Source organism: Arachis ipaensis, chromosome B03, assembly GCF_000816755.2.
Source record: "Arachis ipaensis cultivar K30076 chromosome B03, Araip1.1, whole genome shotgun sequence".
NCBI lineage: Eukaryota > Viridiplantae > Streptophyta > Magnoliopsida > Fabales > Fabaceae > Arachis > Arachis ipaensis.
The window spans coordinates 126,932,357-126,949,350 of NC_029787.2; the positions used below are offsets into that span (position 1 = coordinate 126,932,357).

A 16,994-nucleotide genomic window follows, 5' to 3' on the forward strand; every position below is an offset into this window, starting at 1 on the left:
TTCTATCAAAGACAATTCAAGACAGATTAGAAAATTGAACAAAAAGGACCGTAAAGAAAACCCATTATATACCATGTCAACTTGAGTTTGGGGCTGAGCAGGAGTATCAATTTGATGACTATTTTGTTTTCCAGATGTCAGAGATCCTTTAGTTGGAGTGAACTCGTACTTCGGTAATTTTGATGCTTTTATGGACGATGGGAACCTACAACATTTCAGGATGCTATTAAGTAGGAATATAATACTGAGAAAGAGTATGTTGTAGATGTTAAAAATGAGGCTAGAGAAGGTTGAGACAAGAATTCAAAGTAACTTTGATGTATCAAGCTAACAATATCTGAGCGCTAACAGAATTGGACCCCCAAAATTCTGACTGACAGATTCAATCAAGAAATAGCTTCATGAGATCGACAAACCTCCATATAATTCTCTGGCCCCCCAGCAACAGGTTGCGGACCTTGGGGTCATTTACCTGCAAATTTAAGTATTGGCATTTTAGCCTTTAGCAATCCTTATCAATACAAAGCACTTGGAAAAGAACAGTCAAGCATATAAGAAAAGCATTTACTGCACCACACAAACTGGATAGTAAATAAAATAAAGCAATATGTTGCAATTTCCAACAGACAATTATATTTACAAAACAAGGAATGCGATTACTGGAGTACAAAACATTTTCCCTAATGCTTAATCACACCAAAAATGTTGCATATAAGGTAAGGCATCCATGAATAAGTATGGAATGAAGATAAGGAGAAATAGTGTCTTTACATGGTACCTAACTGAGCTACATTAGCATGCTGCTTTACTAATTTACAAAAGGCATCTATACTCAAAATCAAGGACGCTTCCTTTTCCTGCAAGCAAATGACAATGCATAAGCACCTAATAATTTACCATAATGAACAATTCAAGGTCAACTATGAATGAGACCACCAGAAACCTAAGCAACAAAGAGAAAGAACCTTCTCAAAGTAGTATATAATTACAAAAAGACTATATAGATCCAAAAAAGCATCCACATATATGCTCAATCATCATCTATAAAATACAACAGCAACATCACAAAAGATCAATGAAAATTAAAATACACAAAAGAACCAGCATTCTTTGTTTTTTTAACCCGCCACAAAATTAGTGCCATTTTGACCAATATTTTTTGTATTGAGACCAAATACCAGATTTTGAATCAACAAACCAAAATCAAACTCTAGGTAATCAAACTCTAGCTTGTATATGAGAGCTAACTTGGAGCATCAAATAATGAATCAGCTAGAAAGGTTAGTAATGACAAAGAAATCATAATAAATCAGCTAGAAAGATTAGTAATGACAAAAACCTTGGAGATTGGAGAATACTACATTAATATCAACTTATCGAGATTGGAGAATACTACAAGTAATCTTCTTACCTAGAATGGTACTTATCAGAAGCTGCTCCCATCACAAGCTTCTTGATATTATGCTTGCAGATAAGTTCTACAATCCCTTTTTCAATGCAATCCTTATCAATAATATGCAGTTTCTCTGCCTCTGCCTGTATCATAATTAGCCAAAGATCAAAGAGTTTCACAAACCATACTGCCTATGCAATGAGAGAAATTTGAAAATACTTACCCCCATTCTCCTGCAGATGAGAAGATAGTCATTCAGAATATTATGCATGCCTTGTTCTTCATTTTCTTGATGTTCTTGAACTCGATGCTCTCCGGCTGCACTTTCTAGAAAATTAGCACCCACTAGAGACAAATAAATTGTTAAGTTAAACACCATTTTCATTTCTCAACAACAATATAACAAAATGAGGAGGTTAAGGAAAACAAATCAAAGAAAAGGATCAAGAAATTGGATGATACAAATGTTGCTTCAAGGTTATTATGATATAAATTAAAAAAAGGTTCTGGCTCAGTATAATAACAACCATAGTAAAAGCTATAATTGAACCCTGTCATTTTATTAAACACAACATAAGCATTCATTCACACAGCAACGAAAATACATTTATTTTTTAAATAAAGAAAATCTAAATAATTACAGTTAGACAGTTAGTTGACTTAGCATTATATATGTCAATCTTCATATTCAAACCTGATCGGGACCACTACAAAGTCGGCATTATAAACCATAACTCGGCAATTTACGTTATTATTCGGCGTTACAGTCACTGGTCGGCAATCAATGTCATTTATTGGAAAGTAACGTTACAAATCAGCTCAACGGACTACTTCACAAAATGAAACGTCTAAACTAACATTCACCCTTATTATTGCTCTTGAATACGGGCAATAAAGCAGGAACGTAACCAACTTATACACTATCATCTATAAAAAGGTATGATCTTCTATTCTAAAGGAATAAGAAATTCTCAATACTAACTTAAGATTCGGAGTGCCTTTGCAGGTATACTCCCCCCTTGTTTCTTGCTCAAAGCTCTACGTGATTCACTTTTGGAGAAAAGCTCGGCTTATCACGGTACTTGAGAAGTCGGCCCCGAAGGTAATAGCTCGGAACCAACTTCCAGAGACTAAGCTCTCCTTCTCCAGGTATCCATACAGGAACAATTGGCGCCCACCGTGGGGCCGAGAATATAAAACTCTCTTCCTATATTATCGGCCTCAAATTTCCCATCTTGAAGTCATGAGATTAGCTCGGCAAGGTCATCTGGACAAATTCATCGGCGGACACATGCAGCGGCGACTATCTGCCCCAGGAGATCAGGGCTCGGCTGCACAACATAACCGAGATAGAGACCGACCAAACCATAACCATCCCGAATTACCATCACGTACAATTAACTGTATTTCCGGAGGTTTTGCAGGTGGAGGAGCCACAAGTTCGGCAAGGAAAAGATCTTACTACCACCAATTTTACACACACCCCTACAAGGGGAGCCACTATTATTATATTTGTCTGTCACTAACTGGGCTATAAGCTCTGCTCTTGTTGCAAAAAGGGAACAGAAGCAGCTCCCAATCTATTTCACCAGCAAGACCTTACAGAACGCAGAGCTCCGTTACCTGACCATTGAAAAGCTAGCACTCGCACTTGTCTTCTCAGCCAGAAGACTCCGACCATACTTTCAGAGCCATGAAATCCATGTTAGGACAGATCAACCTTTACGACAAGTACTACAGAAACCTGAATTGGCTGGCCGACTAGTCAAATGGTCGGTGGAACTGTCAGAATTTGACATCAAATACGAAAGCCGAGCATCCATCAAATCACAGTTCTTGGCCGACTTCATTGCCAAGTTCTCAGTCCCAAAGATAACTGAAGATTACATTGAATGGTCTTTATACGTCGACGGATCCTCCAACCCACACGGGTGTGGCGCAGGTATTATAAAGGTTTTAACGAGGCTAGCCTACCTGGGCCTTTAAATTCAAAGGTCTTACATTAATAAAATTCCCTTTTCCAGTCAACATTATTCTTTACTTTTTCAAAATTTCTCAAAAATCAAAAGACCGATCTTAATTATATCCGACAAACATCCGATCCAATCTCGGATTCCGACCATTATATCAGATAAATATCCGATCCAATCTCGGATTCCGATCATTATATCAAACAAATATCCGATCCAAACTCGGATTCAAACTATTATATCAGATAAACATCCGACTCAATCTCGGATTCCGATCATTATATCAGACAAATATCCGATCCAAACTCGGATTCAGACTTTTATATCAGATAAATATCCGATTCAATCTCGGATTCCGATCATTATATCAGACAAATATCCGAACCAAACTCGGATTCAGATTGCTACATCAGATATATATCCGATCCAATCTCGGGTTCAGATCATTATTTCAGATAAATGACCGATCTTACTCGGATTCCGATCTTTTCGGTCACCAAAAAAATCAATCCAAGTTGAATCCAAACCCAACTCAATCAGATAAATGTCCGAATTAAACTCAACGAATCCTATGATTCAAATATCACCACATACCCGACCAATTTCTGTCATTAACACAAATATTCTCATACTTACAAATCGGCTTCCAAACTAGCCAAACTACCACATTTCGATTAAATCTCATGGTATTTCACCATCTCAAAATGGCACCATTACAAACCAGATATAAACCCAAATATCAGCATCATATTATAGTCATAGCATGCAGAAACAATAACTAAACAGAAATTTCCAAGTTTGTTCCTCAAACACAGTAGCAAAACATAAGTTAACAAGTTCAAAAAGCCAGACTCATGGTCAAAATATGTCTACAAACTACACATTTTCATCTCCTTGCTCAGCAGCACCATCATCTTCAACCATAGCACCATCCTGCACTATTTTGCCTGGATCCATTGCCGAAACATCCACCTCCGGAGCCAGAAATTTAACCTGAAGAACAGCCCTCTCAAACCCTTCAAGGAAAGAATCAAGAATTTCTCCCTGCTTATTTTTCTCCACTTCCTTCAACCGAGCAGTAACCTCAATCATACGAGTACTCATAGCAGATAAGTCAGCTTCTTTCTTCTTTAAATCCTCAACATCTTTGGCATAACTCTCCTTCACTTCTTTCAAATGCTTCTCCACATCACATAACTTCACCTCCAGCTCAGAAACTTTAGCAACCTTTATAGCCAACTCTTCCTTCAAACTCGGATCCTCCTTTTTCTCAACAAACTTCCGATGAATTTTCTCACGACTCCGCCCTAAACTCGCCAACCGAAGGCCCACAACCTGAAAATCAGCCATTATCACAATTTTCCATAAAACCAAAACAAAATTCAAACACTATAGCTCAAGAACATAAAATACCTGCATATACTGGTCAATCGCCACATCCCCCACCTCTTCCGCCAAAATAACATCGGACGGGGTCTGACACACCTCATCAGCAGTAACCATGAAGGGATAATCTTTTCCCCAGAGAGAAGACCCCTCACTCCGCTCCACAAAATCATGTAACCTTCTCTGATTATCATAAAAACTATGAACCTCTTCCACCAGAACATCATCTTTCTCATCTGGACCACTACAAAGTCGGCATTATAAACCATAACTCGGCAATTTACGTTATTATTCGGCGTTACAGTCACTGGTCGGCAATCAATGTCATTTATTGGAAAGTAACGTTACAAATCAGCTCACCGGACTACTTCACAAAATGAAACGTCTAAACTAACATTCACCCTTATTATTGCTCTTGAATACGGGCAATAAAGCAGGAACGTAACCAACTTATACACTATCATCTATAAAAAGGTATGATCTTCTATTCTAAAGGAATAAGAAATTCTCAATACTAACTTAAGCTTCGGAGTGCCTTTGCAGGTATACTCCCCCCTTGTTTCTTGCTCAAAGCTCTACGTGATTCACTCTTGGAGAAAAGCTCGGCTTATCACGGTACTTGAGAAGTCGGCCCCGAAGGTAATAGCTCGGAACCAACTTCCAGAGACTAAGCTCTCCTTCTCCAGGTATCCATACAGGAACAAAACCCGTTCACAAAAAGGCAAGAAAGGGAAAAAAAAGAAAAAGAATAAGAAAGGCCTAAACTGCCATTCTCATAAGCAACGAATCAGTAATGCAGTCATTGTGAAAGAGAAACAAACGTATAGAGCAGTCAACATTAAAGAATACACATCACCTTGCATTGACACCTCACAACTCATTTCATACTCTGAAAACAACATGCCAATATCACATTTAAAAAGTGAAAACAATAAAATTATGTTTTTCGCTTTCACTTCCTCTTTTAGTTTTTCCTTTTCACAATTTTAAAAACATTGAAAATGGAAAGAAAGAATAAAAATTTAAACTAAAAAGTCCTTATAAGATTGGATGAAACAGATTATACCTGGAGGAGCATATCCAATAGTTCCCTTTAACACAGTTGTGCTAGATTGATTATGAGGATCACCATTAGTCATTGAGAGAAGTCTTGCTAGTTCTTTTGAAAAACAAAATAAATGAAAAAACAGAATAAATATTATTAAATTACTAAATTAAAATAATTGAATTAATGACTTAAAATGTTAACAAAAAATAATAAATTCTACTAGTTCTTTAATTTTTTCTTATAAGCTAATTAATCTATAATGTGAACGTGGTTATCTAGCTAGCATTATAGTGATCTATATATGCTTGGCGGCAAAGTAGTATAGCCCACAAACAATTACAATAGCTCCAATTACGTTGTAAATTAACAAGTTAGTATATTTATTAACTGACTAGTGTCTCAGCAAGAACTAAACATAATTAATGAAACCCTATTATAGACTTTCATATGGAACTGACCTTCCAAGATGAATTTGCTCAGCCAAGACAATGGTACCCAATACAGCAGTGATAATCATAATTAGAGGACTGAAAGAAGTCATAAAAACTGGTCCACGTTCCCTGGTCACAACTCCTTGTACATAATATGCGATTCCAAAACACACCACTCCCTGGTTGAAGAGCATTAAATTATTTATAAATTAAATCGCCATACTAATAATAATAATTAAATTAAACCAAGATAATAAGTCTAATATATTACTCACAGAATAAACACAAGCAAGAAGCCTTGAGTCCCATCCAATGGACCAAACACTCATATCACGCTCGAATATATATAAAGGTTGCAATATAAAGGGGTTTAGGGCTAACTGTAACCACTTTAATTAATTCCTAACAGCCGACTGAGTCAGTTATAGAGTTGCAAGGGAAAAAAAGAGAAGGAAATTTACCCAGAGAATAAAACAATGGCTCAAAATTCAACACTGCAGCAAAGATCGTGAACATGCAGCAGAAAACGTTAGAAATTTCTCGTGCATTATTGCCGCATCCAACAGCCAAGGCCAAACAATCTGAAAAAGAATTAAGTATTTAATGAAATTTCAACCTCAAGTGCTTAATTATTGAACAAATTAATCCCTAATTTAAAAACTTAATACATGCAATGGAGGAGGTGGAGGCGATGGCAATGCTGTGGGAGGAGAGGATCTGCGTAGCAGCGGCGAGAAGGAGCAGTCGACGGTGACATCGAGATCGGCAGCGTGAAGGAGCAGTTGGCTGTGGTGTTCTGAGATCTGAGGAAGCGGCGGTGGAGGTCGAAAGCAGCGGTAGCTAGCGGAGGACGAGACGAGCGAGGGAGATCAGAGAACGAGCCTTCATCAATCGTGTATCGTGTATCAGAGAGCGGCAGTAAATGAAGAAGGGGATGGTAAGTTTTGATTTTATACATTTGTGATAACGGCGGTTCAAAACCGCCCTAATCATCAGAACCGCCACAAATACAAAATCAATTATGGCAGCAACAAAAAATGCCATAATATCTGGACATTACGGCGGTTCTTTAAAGCCGCCGTAATATCAATGCCATTTTAAACTCTTTTTTTGTAGTGTGGAGTTTGACACTCATCCAAATCCTTGAGACCTAATAGAACCAGAGCCACAATCTAAACATAATTAACTAATTAAGTCACAAAATAGTAAAACACAAATTAGCAGCACATTAATATGCAAAAAAAATACAAAATAGCAGCACAGCAAAGCATTCAGAGTTAATAAATAATCATTCAATAAAAATACAAAATATTCAATAATTAATATGATTTCTGAATAGAACAATCTAAGTATAATTAACTAATTAAGTCACAAAACAGTAAAACACAAACTAACAACACATTAGTATGCAAAAAAAAATCACAAAATAGCAGTTCAGCAGAGCATCTAGAGCTAATCAATAATCAAATAATCATTCAATAAAATACAAAATATTCAATAATCTATATGATTTTTGAATAGAACAGCCTAAGCATAATTAACTAATTAAGTCACAAAACAATAAAACAGAAACCAGCAATACATCAGTATGCAAAAAAAAAAACACAAAACAGCAGCACAACAGAACATTCAGAGGTAATCAATAATCAAATAATCATTCAATAAAAACACACAACATTCAATAATCATTCAATAATCAATATGATTCTGAATAGAGCATTAAAAAAATGAAGAGCACTAACCTTCGATATAAGCAGGGCAGAGTATAATGGAGAGCGATTGAACGCGATGGACGACGGCGAGCAGGATGACGACGAGTAAGGGAAGAACAAGCGACGACCCCACCATTGGTGAATGAGGAAACGGTGGCTGAGCTCGAGGAAGCAGCTGCGATAGTGACAGCGAACAGGGGTCGGAGACTTGGAGCACGAGTGAAGCTAGATGGGCCGATGGACGACGAACTTTGAGTGTGACGGACGGCGGTAGTATGCTACTCCTTGCGGCGGTGGTGTAGGCTTAGATGGCTAATGTTTTTTGGTTATGTCAATGAAAGAAAGAAAGGGAGAGAGGGGCTCGGGAGAAAGGGCTATGAGTTCTGTGATTCACGGACGGACGGCGACAATAGCTCGACGGATGGGCGGCGGCAGAGACTCGAAGAGAGGCTAGAGTTGGAGAAGGGGGACTGAGGCTGAGAGTGAAAGGAATGACTGAATGAGAGTGAGAGTGAAAAACAGGTTCAGTAAGCCAAATTTGTCAAAACAACGCAGTTTCTTTCAAACCGGTCAACAACTAATCGATTTCCAGCTGATTCGGCAATTCACCGATTTTTTAACAGCAATTTTAAGAGATTAATCAGATCATAATTACTAGCAGTTTACAGTTAGACCAGTCGGAGTGACCAGTCTGATCCGATTTTCAGACCATGACATATCTAATACTAAACTATTAATAGAGGGTTGTCAGGTAGTGGAAATCCAACGTGTTTTACAGGAGAGAGCTTGAGAGTTGGATTCATTATGGTGATCCTTATGCGGTGTATCATCTGTGGTCTCTCATTTACTCATTTCTTCTGCATCAATATTTGGGATTTTGGGTTATGTATCAAGTAATATTAGCTTCAATGTCTTTAATGTCTTCTAACAACTCTCCCTTCAACTTCTCTGATCCCTTTAATGTCCTTCTGTTTTTTCATTCATTCTTTGCTACATACATTTATTTCTTCTGACAACTCTTTCTCTTCAACTCCTTCCTTTAATATCAAGTAAGATAAGAAGAACAAAAAATTTCAAATTTAAATTTTGAATAGAAAAAACAAGCATATTTATAACCCTTCTTCCATTATTCATTATATTCTTCTGGTTGCTTCGCCCATTTTTTATTTTTACAATCTGTCATCGTGATCATGGTGGTGGCGGTGGAGAGCATGGTTATAGTTGTGATTGCTACAACTATAGTGGGATGAGTCACATGGCTTGGGATTGTAACCAAGGAGGCATGTATGGCAGGGATGGTAAACGCAAATCTGCTACAACTATAGGGATTTTGGATAATTTGTAATGGACTGCCCAACAAACTCTTTGAAAACAAGGTTTGATCACATTCAATTTTCAGAAATTTTCAATTTCAAGGTTTTTCGTTTGATGTTTTTCAAATTTTTGTTCAGATCTACTATATTTTGAATTTTTTTATTTTTAAAATCATTTTTTTTGCTTCATCAAATTCTACAGTTTCAGTGAGGTGTTCAATTATGAAACTCTAAGACACAAAACCTTATCCATTCCGGGTAGTGATTCAAAATATCTTGATAAAGAGGACTTAAGAATTGAATATTTTATAGTGTTCTGTATACATCAATTAATTCATTTGTAGTCTCCCATTCAATTATTTATTTTTTTCAAGTAAATTTTACTTCTTATTTTCCATGACTTCTGACTATTTCTTCCTTCAATTAATTCTCTTTCATCACTGATTATTTTTCATCCATTCTCTACTTCTATATTTATTTTCTCTTCACCTAACAAGTAACAAAAACTTAGAAATTTAAAATTTAAAATTTGAATGGCAACAAAAAGATATATTTATAACCCCAACATTTATTGTTTAGTGGAATTGTATAGTTGTTTCTTCACTTATTTTTTTTGAATCCATCATCATGGTGGCGGTGGCATTGCAATGAACATTGAGATAGGAGTTAGGCGGTGGATGAGATGGCGATCACTATGGTGGTGGAGCAGAATATGGAGGTGGTGGTTATCAATGTAGTGGTGGTAGATTCAAAGGAGAAAACGGTTGAATATAATAGATCAGTAGCAAAAATTGAGCAGCGATAATTTAGAGCACATGCAGCAAGACTAGGAAAGCATAGAGCACATTAGTGACGTGTAAGGAGTAAAATAAAGGTATGTGATTCACAATCATTGTTTGGAACTTATTTATGCAGCAGCATTGTTCATGAGCAATCCAACTTTTAAACTTTTCAGATAATACCGAGGCCTATTGAACATCCTGAGATCCCAAAGTGAAACTATGATGGATTTGACACTGGACAAACAACAAGTGCAGATAGTGAAATATTCTTATAGTAAGAATTCTCAAACTAATATTTCTATTACTTTTGCTATCTAATTGTATGGTCACAGGCTTAAAGAGTAATTTTAGTTTTTTAATTTGTCCAATCCTCAAAAAATCTTCAAAGATCCTTTTCGGAATGGTGATAATATGTTGGTAAGAGCTGTTATGTGCCTTATATCTCTAAGAAATGTGAGGGCAATGACATGTTGACTGAATTTGTATTATTATGTTTGTGATTCTGCTTGATTGTGTGTGCTGTTTTTTTTTTCTAATTTAAATCTGCTTCATTTTTAGAATTGAGCAATGCTATGTAGCCTGCAAATATTATCATTTCTGGCTAGCAATAATTTGTACCTATATTTACAGATATTTTACACTCAATAAACATATAATTTGCATGTATGTTTACCAAGAGTAGTTTCATTATTCTAAGCATTTTATATGTTTAATTTTGCACATTTCTTTCCATACTTAATTTTGCACCTTCATTTTGATAGTGATAAGATACAAACAGATGTGATTGGTCCTCTAATTACTAACGGAATCGTTTAATAGGAGCCTTAAGTTCTTCTAATTGCAATGAAAAGGTTCACTTAGAACCACCTAAAAGGAATAATACAAGAAAATTCCTATGGAAATTCCTCCTCATCAAGTTCCTAGTTTGCAGTTCACATCTTGGGATGTTGATGACTTAATGAAACTATTAGTTATTGAACCACTTAAAAACTTAAAATACCATGTCTCTCATATTATCTTTTGTTTACTACTACTAATAATAATTATAATAAATATGATTATGAGTAAATATTAAATAAATATTTATATTATTTGTATAAAATATATTTTAAGCATTCTAACTATTTTCTATTTATTGAGTTTTATGTATATGTTTTGTATTAAGACTTTTTCCTTTAACTCCCTGTCTTGCTATTCTTTTTGCATTTATTAGGTTATGCAATTTATAAATGAATTATGATATATTAAACATTTTTTTTTTGTTTCTTTTTCTCCTATTAGGTAATTCAATAGTAGATGAAGTATTATATAATAATTTTAAAAGAGAGTCGTACTCTATTAAATACATGAATGATTAAAAATTCCAATAACTTTCATTACTTTTAGTATTTTTTTTATCATCTTTTAGTTTATTGTTTCTAATGATTAAATTTTGAGAAATTGTAGTTCTAAATATAAGAACCTAGGAAGCAATCTCTAAATATATAAGAATAGTGAAAAATGATTACAACAACTACTTTTACAAAAGGTAATAATATAAGTGAGTAAAAACTTTTAAGATGTGTTTCAAGGGAGTCATATATTTTTTTCATCCTAAATTATTTTAATTCCTCACTATTACGTATTTTTTGAGAAATTTTAATTAATTTAAATATTAAATACCCAGTTATAATAATTTATTTTATCAACTAATTTCTTTTAAAGAATAAAAGTTATATATATATATATATATATATATATATATATATATATATATATATGTATATGTATCATCTATTGATATTTGTTTATTTGTAATATGAATGCAATTTATTTTTATTTAGGTACCTCACTTCCAACTCCGCCTATGTTACATTTGCGGTACATAGCCGGTCCCAAACCCGGATAAAGGAGGAGGATTGTGTTAGGTCTTCGGCAACCAACATAAAAATATAGCCGAACCCCATGACATGAACCAAAGACATTATTGCGCTAAAGCTAGGTCGTTGTCCGGAAGCAACGCGCCGTATGGCTCGAGTACGGTGTCAAAGCAAGAGCCGCTGCATCGGTGCCCGGATGTAGTGTTAAATGAGCAAGGGTTCTCACATTTTCGTGAACGGACGAGGATAAATAAGCTAGTTCACAAAGTAAAAGGTAAAGGTCGAAGCGACAGAAGGTTGAGATTTGGGACATGAAACATAGGCACTTTAACAGAAAAGTCCATGGAGGTGGTGGACACCATGACAAGGAGGAAGATTAACATTATGTGCCTACAAGAAACGAAATGGATTGGTGCAAAGGCTAGGGAGTTGGATACTTCTGGTTTCAAACTTTGGTATACAGGAAAGGTGAAGAATAGGAATGGGGTTGGAATAATTGTGGATAAGCAGTGGAAGAAGGACGTAGTGGATGTCAAGAGGGTGGGAGATTGGATCATCTCTATCAAACTTATGGTGGAGGGAGGTGCTTTCCATGTGATTAGCGCCTATGCACCGCAAGTGGGTTCAGACGAACAACACAAGATAAGGTTTTTGGAGGATCTAGAGAGTTTGGTTCAAGGCATACCTTTGGGAGATAAGATTTTCTTAGGAGGAGATTTAAATGGCCATGTTGGGAGAGAAGTGACTGGATATGGGAGTATTCACGGAGGCCATAGTTTCGGGGTGATCAATGCCGAGGGTAAAACTATTTTGGACTTTTCCTCAACCTTTGATCTTCTCATCGCAAATACATATTTTAAAAAGAGAGACGAACATCTTATAACCTATAAGAGTGGCATGACAAGCTCTCAAATCGACTTCTTCTTGTTGAGGAGAGTCAACCGAAAATTTTGCATTAACTATAAAATTATCCCTGGAGAGAGTTTGACAACACAACATAGGGTGCTCGTCGTGGATTTTCACGTTGAGCAAAAGTTGAGGAAAAGACATCATACGAAGAACCCAAGGACGAGGTGGTGGCGGATGAAAGGTGAGGAACAAAGAAGCTTCCTAAGACGGGTAGGAGAAGAAGCGAAGTGGGATGGGAATGGAAGCGCGGAAGAGANNAAAAAGGTATATATAGAATCGCAAAGAGCCGGGAAAGAAGAACGAGAGATTTGGATCAGGTTAAGTGCATAAAGGATAAGGATGGAGAGGTGTTGGCTCAAGAGGAGAAGATTAATGAAAGGTGGAAGAGCTACTTCTATGAGTTATTTAATGAGGGACAGAAGACTCTTCCGAGCCTTGGTCGATTATGCACAAGGGAAGAAGATTAAAACTTTGACTACTATTGAATGATTCGAGATTTCGAGGTAAAAGAGGCTCTAAAGCAGATAAAAAATGGCAGGGCAGTAGGACCTGATAATATTCCGATTGAGGTTTGGAAGGGTCTTGGAGAAAAAGGCATCAACTGGTTAACCATACTTTTTAATGAGATTTTAAGGTCAAAGAAGATGCCTGATGAGTGGAGAAAGAGCATATTGGTACCTATCTACAAGAATAAGGGGGATATACAAAGTTACGGAAACTATAGAGGGATTAAGCTTATGAGTCATACTATGAAGTTATGGGAAAGGATGATAGAACGGACGTTGAGAAAAGAGACACAAGTAACAGAGAACCAATTTGGATTTATGCCAGGCAGATCTACCACTGAAGCGATATACCTATTAAGAAGGATGATGGAGAGGTATCGTAGTAATAAAAGGGATCTACATATGGTGTTTATTGATTTGGAAAAAGCGTATGATAGGGTACCAATGGAGGTCTTATGGAAGGTTTTAGAAAAGAGGAGAGTAAGGATCGCATATATTCGAACAATTAAAGACATGTATGATGGGGCCACAACTAGTGAGAAGACTCAAGGTGGTGTGACAGAGGAATTCTCTATTGTATAGGATTACACCAGGGATCATCCTTAAGTCCATACCTTTTCACATTAGTCTTGGAAGTACTCACAGAGCACATCCAAGAGCCTGTGCCATGGTGCATGCTTTTTGCCGATGATATCGTCCTTATGGGAGAGTCAAGGGAAGACATAAATAAGAAGTTGGAGTTATGGAGAGAAGCTCTGGAAGTGTATGGTCTGCGCATAAGCCATAGCAAGATGGAATATATGGAATGTAAGTTCAGTCTGAGAAGGGAAAACCCCAATATAGAGGTGAAGATTGGAGAAAACATCCTACGAAAAGTTAAAAGTTTTAAGTATCTTGGGTGCATCATACATGATAATGGAGAGATTGAACAGGATGTAAATCATAGGATCCAAGCAGGTTGGTCAAAATGGCGGAGTGCATCTGGTTTTATATGCGACAAAAAAGTGCCTTTAAAACTTAAAGGTAAATTCTATCGCACCGCTATAAGACCGGCTATGCTGTATGGTACGGAGTGTTGGGCAGCTAAAGGGGAGCACGAACATAAGCTGAGTGTGGCAGAGATGAAGATGTTAAGATGGATGAGTGGTCATATGGGATTGGATAAAATAAGGAATGAAGATATAAGGGAGAGAGTTGGAGTAGCACCCATTGTGGAAAAGATGGTTGAATCGCATCTCAGGTGGTTTGGACATGTGAGAAGAAGACCGATAGAACATCCAGTCAGGAGGGTGGATGAGATGGAAGATGGACAAAGGGCGAAAGGCAGAGGAAGACCTAAGAAGACCATCCATGAGGTGGTCAAACGAGATCTACATGTAAACGGTCTCTCTGTAGACATGATACATGACAGAGCACAATAACGTCGTTTGATTCATGTAGCCGACTCCACTTAATGGGAGAAGGCTTTGTTGTTGTTGTTGTTGTACCTCACCTTCCATTACATGATTATATTATGTATTATATCATGTATTTTTTATGTGCATTTTAGTCACCCAATTTTTATCACATGATTACGATATGTATTTAATAAGTATTTTTTTGTTAGTTTCGCACAATTATACAATATTGCTCTGTTCTCATTGCATGCAAAGCTTACTCAAATGCAATTTTACCCTTTGTTCTATTGTGATCTGGACCTTTCACCCTTCAATTTCTGCTATAACAGTTGTAGTGTAGCTGATAAGATTTGTCGTCTTACTTTTGTATTCATATTTTTACAAATAATAAACTAATTTGCTTGTTTAGACTATGTGCTACACTCATTAGTTATCTATAGTTTCGACAAATAATAACTATAATGTTGTTTTGCTTTCATGTCTATTGCTTCTTTGTTTGTTCCTCATATCATGTCTGAGGGTCTTTCTTTTTTCTAATTAAATTTTAATAGTCATGTTTACAACCATGGTTTATTTGAAATATTTAATCATCTAATATATGAAAGCTTTGTTGTTGTTTTTTCTTTCATACTTTATTTTATTTTATTGGGCGTGGGTCATTGGGCGATTGGACATTTATCTCTTTTTTTCTTTTTATGTTGGAGTTTTTTATTATGCCGTTGTTGAGATGAAAATTTGTTGCAGTGAGTTGATGAGTATTCAAGTTAAGCACATAGATAAAGTTCTTGCTTTACTACATTCAGTGAAGAAGTTGCTCGATCTGTCGATTGTTCCTGACTTGACAATATAAAGAGAAAGAGTTGAACTTTGACCTTTTGGACAGACAAGAAAATGAAACTGTACGAATCAAAATATAAAAAGAAAGGAAAAATAAAAGAGAATCAAGATGTGGGTCCATCATATGTCTCAAACTGAGGAGGTTAATTCCAAAAATATAATAAAATTCTTGTAGGAATTTGTCAATACATTACCAAATAATAAGGGTGCTGAAGCTATAAAACTTACTCATTTAACATATCTAATAGCAACATCATTTTTTCTCCTTATAGTATGTCAAATTTTTTTACTATATTTTTTACGATCTATATTATGATGTTAAAGTGAGTTGTCTCTTAAATGCTCCTTAAAGAAGGAGATGTAGATATGTTCTGCATTGACACCATTAGCAGAAAACAAAACATACCTATTCTAATAAATTGTTAATTATGATTATGATGTAAAATTCTTTGCTTTATATTCTGCTACTATTACTTGATTTATCAAGTACATGAAGATGCAACAATGTAGACGATTCTAAATGTCGCATGATCTCGACAGTTAGTTATTCTCATTTTGATTAAAAGTGTTTTAAGATTTTTCATTTTTGCTAGATATATTTGAATGCTTTTTATATTCCAAGTGTTTGTATAGATGTATCATTAAACAAGATATATTAAGTATTTTCCGTAATTCGCACAGGCAATGTACTTGGAACACATAAAAGTAAGAATTCATGTAATTATATAAATTAACATTAAAGAGGAGTGTTAGGGGGCCAGCAGATTTTGTGAGTTGTAGCCATCAATTAGCCATCAATAGTATATTTAATGGTGTTAGATTTTATTTAATGGTGAAAAATCACTCATTTTCTTTTTGCTGACTAAGCGCTAACCAGATTTTAATAAATATGCTGGTCCCTAGACTTTCCCAACATGAAATTTAATATCATGTAATTATATAATATTTATAGCATTTTAAAAAAAAAATGTGATGTAAGCGTTCAAAATTTATTGGTGTTTTTAATGTTTGTGGTTTATGTAAGTTAAACATGTATGATTTTTGAACTTATAAAATTATTCAAATACAGATAAATTATATAGTAATGTTAATTTAATTTGATTAATAGTTGACATTATATTATGTGCATACATAATATATTTTTTGATTCCTGTACTAAATATTTTTTATATAATTAATATATTTTTTTACCGTATTAAGCATTTTTCGTGCAATATATATATATACAAGACTCGGAAGTGTAATGAAATGAATTCTTAATTAATAAGTTAGGTCGTCTCATCTGTAAGACTTTTGCAGTATTTTGTCCTATACGCACCAGTGCACCACTAGCTTTTGATGACAACCTGGATATATTTATGCCTTTCTTGGGATTATTGGCAAGCAGAAAAAGAAAAGTTTTCAAAACTTTTTAGTGCTAATAGTATTATACTTATTATTTTTGTTAGTTA

At 35.4% G+C, this 16,994-nt stretch overlaps 1 protein-coding gene across 3 annotated transcripts; it reads right to left on the minus strand.

Annotated features, from left to right (window-relative positions):
• Positions 6,124–7,225, minus strand: LOC107634782. 3 transcript variants are annotated; one of them, XR_002359907.1, is made up of 3 exons: positions 6,890–7,214; positions 6,690–6,809; positions 6,124–6,407 (listed from the first exon to the last, which is right to left on the minus strand). XR_002359907.1 is itself a non-coding variant. In XM_021119717.1 (3 exons), the coding sequence occupies exons 1-3, from the start codon at positions 7,184–7,186 to the stop codon at positions 6,274–6,276; spliced, it is 540 nt and encodes a 179-aa protein (XP_020975376.1). In that variant the 5' UTR covers positions 7,187–7,225; the 3' UTR covers positions 6,124–6,273. The 3 variants fall into 3 exon arrangements, 2 of the variants coding, with proteins under 2 accessions (XP_020975376.1, XP_016193691.1); XM_021119717.1 differs by having other exon boundaries at positions 6,901–7,225; XM_016338205.2 differs by lacking the exon at positions 6,124–6,407 and having other exon boundaries at positions 6,705–6,809; positions 6,897–7,225.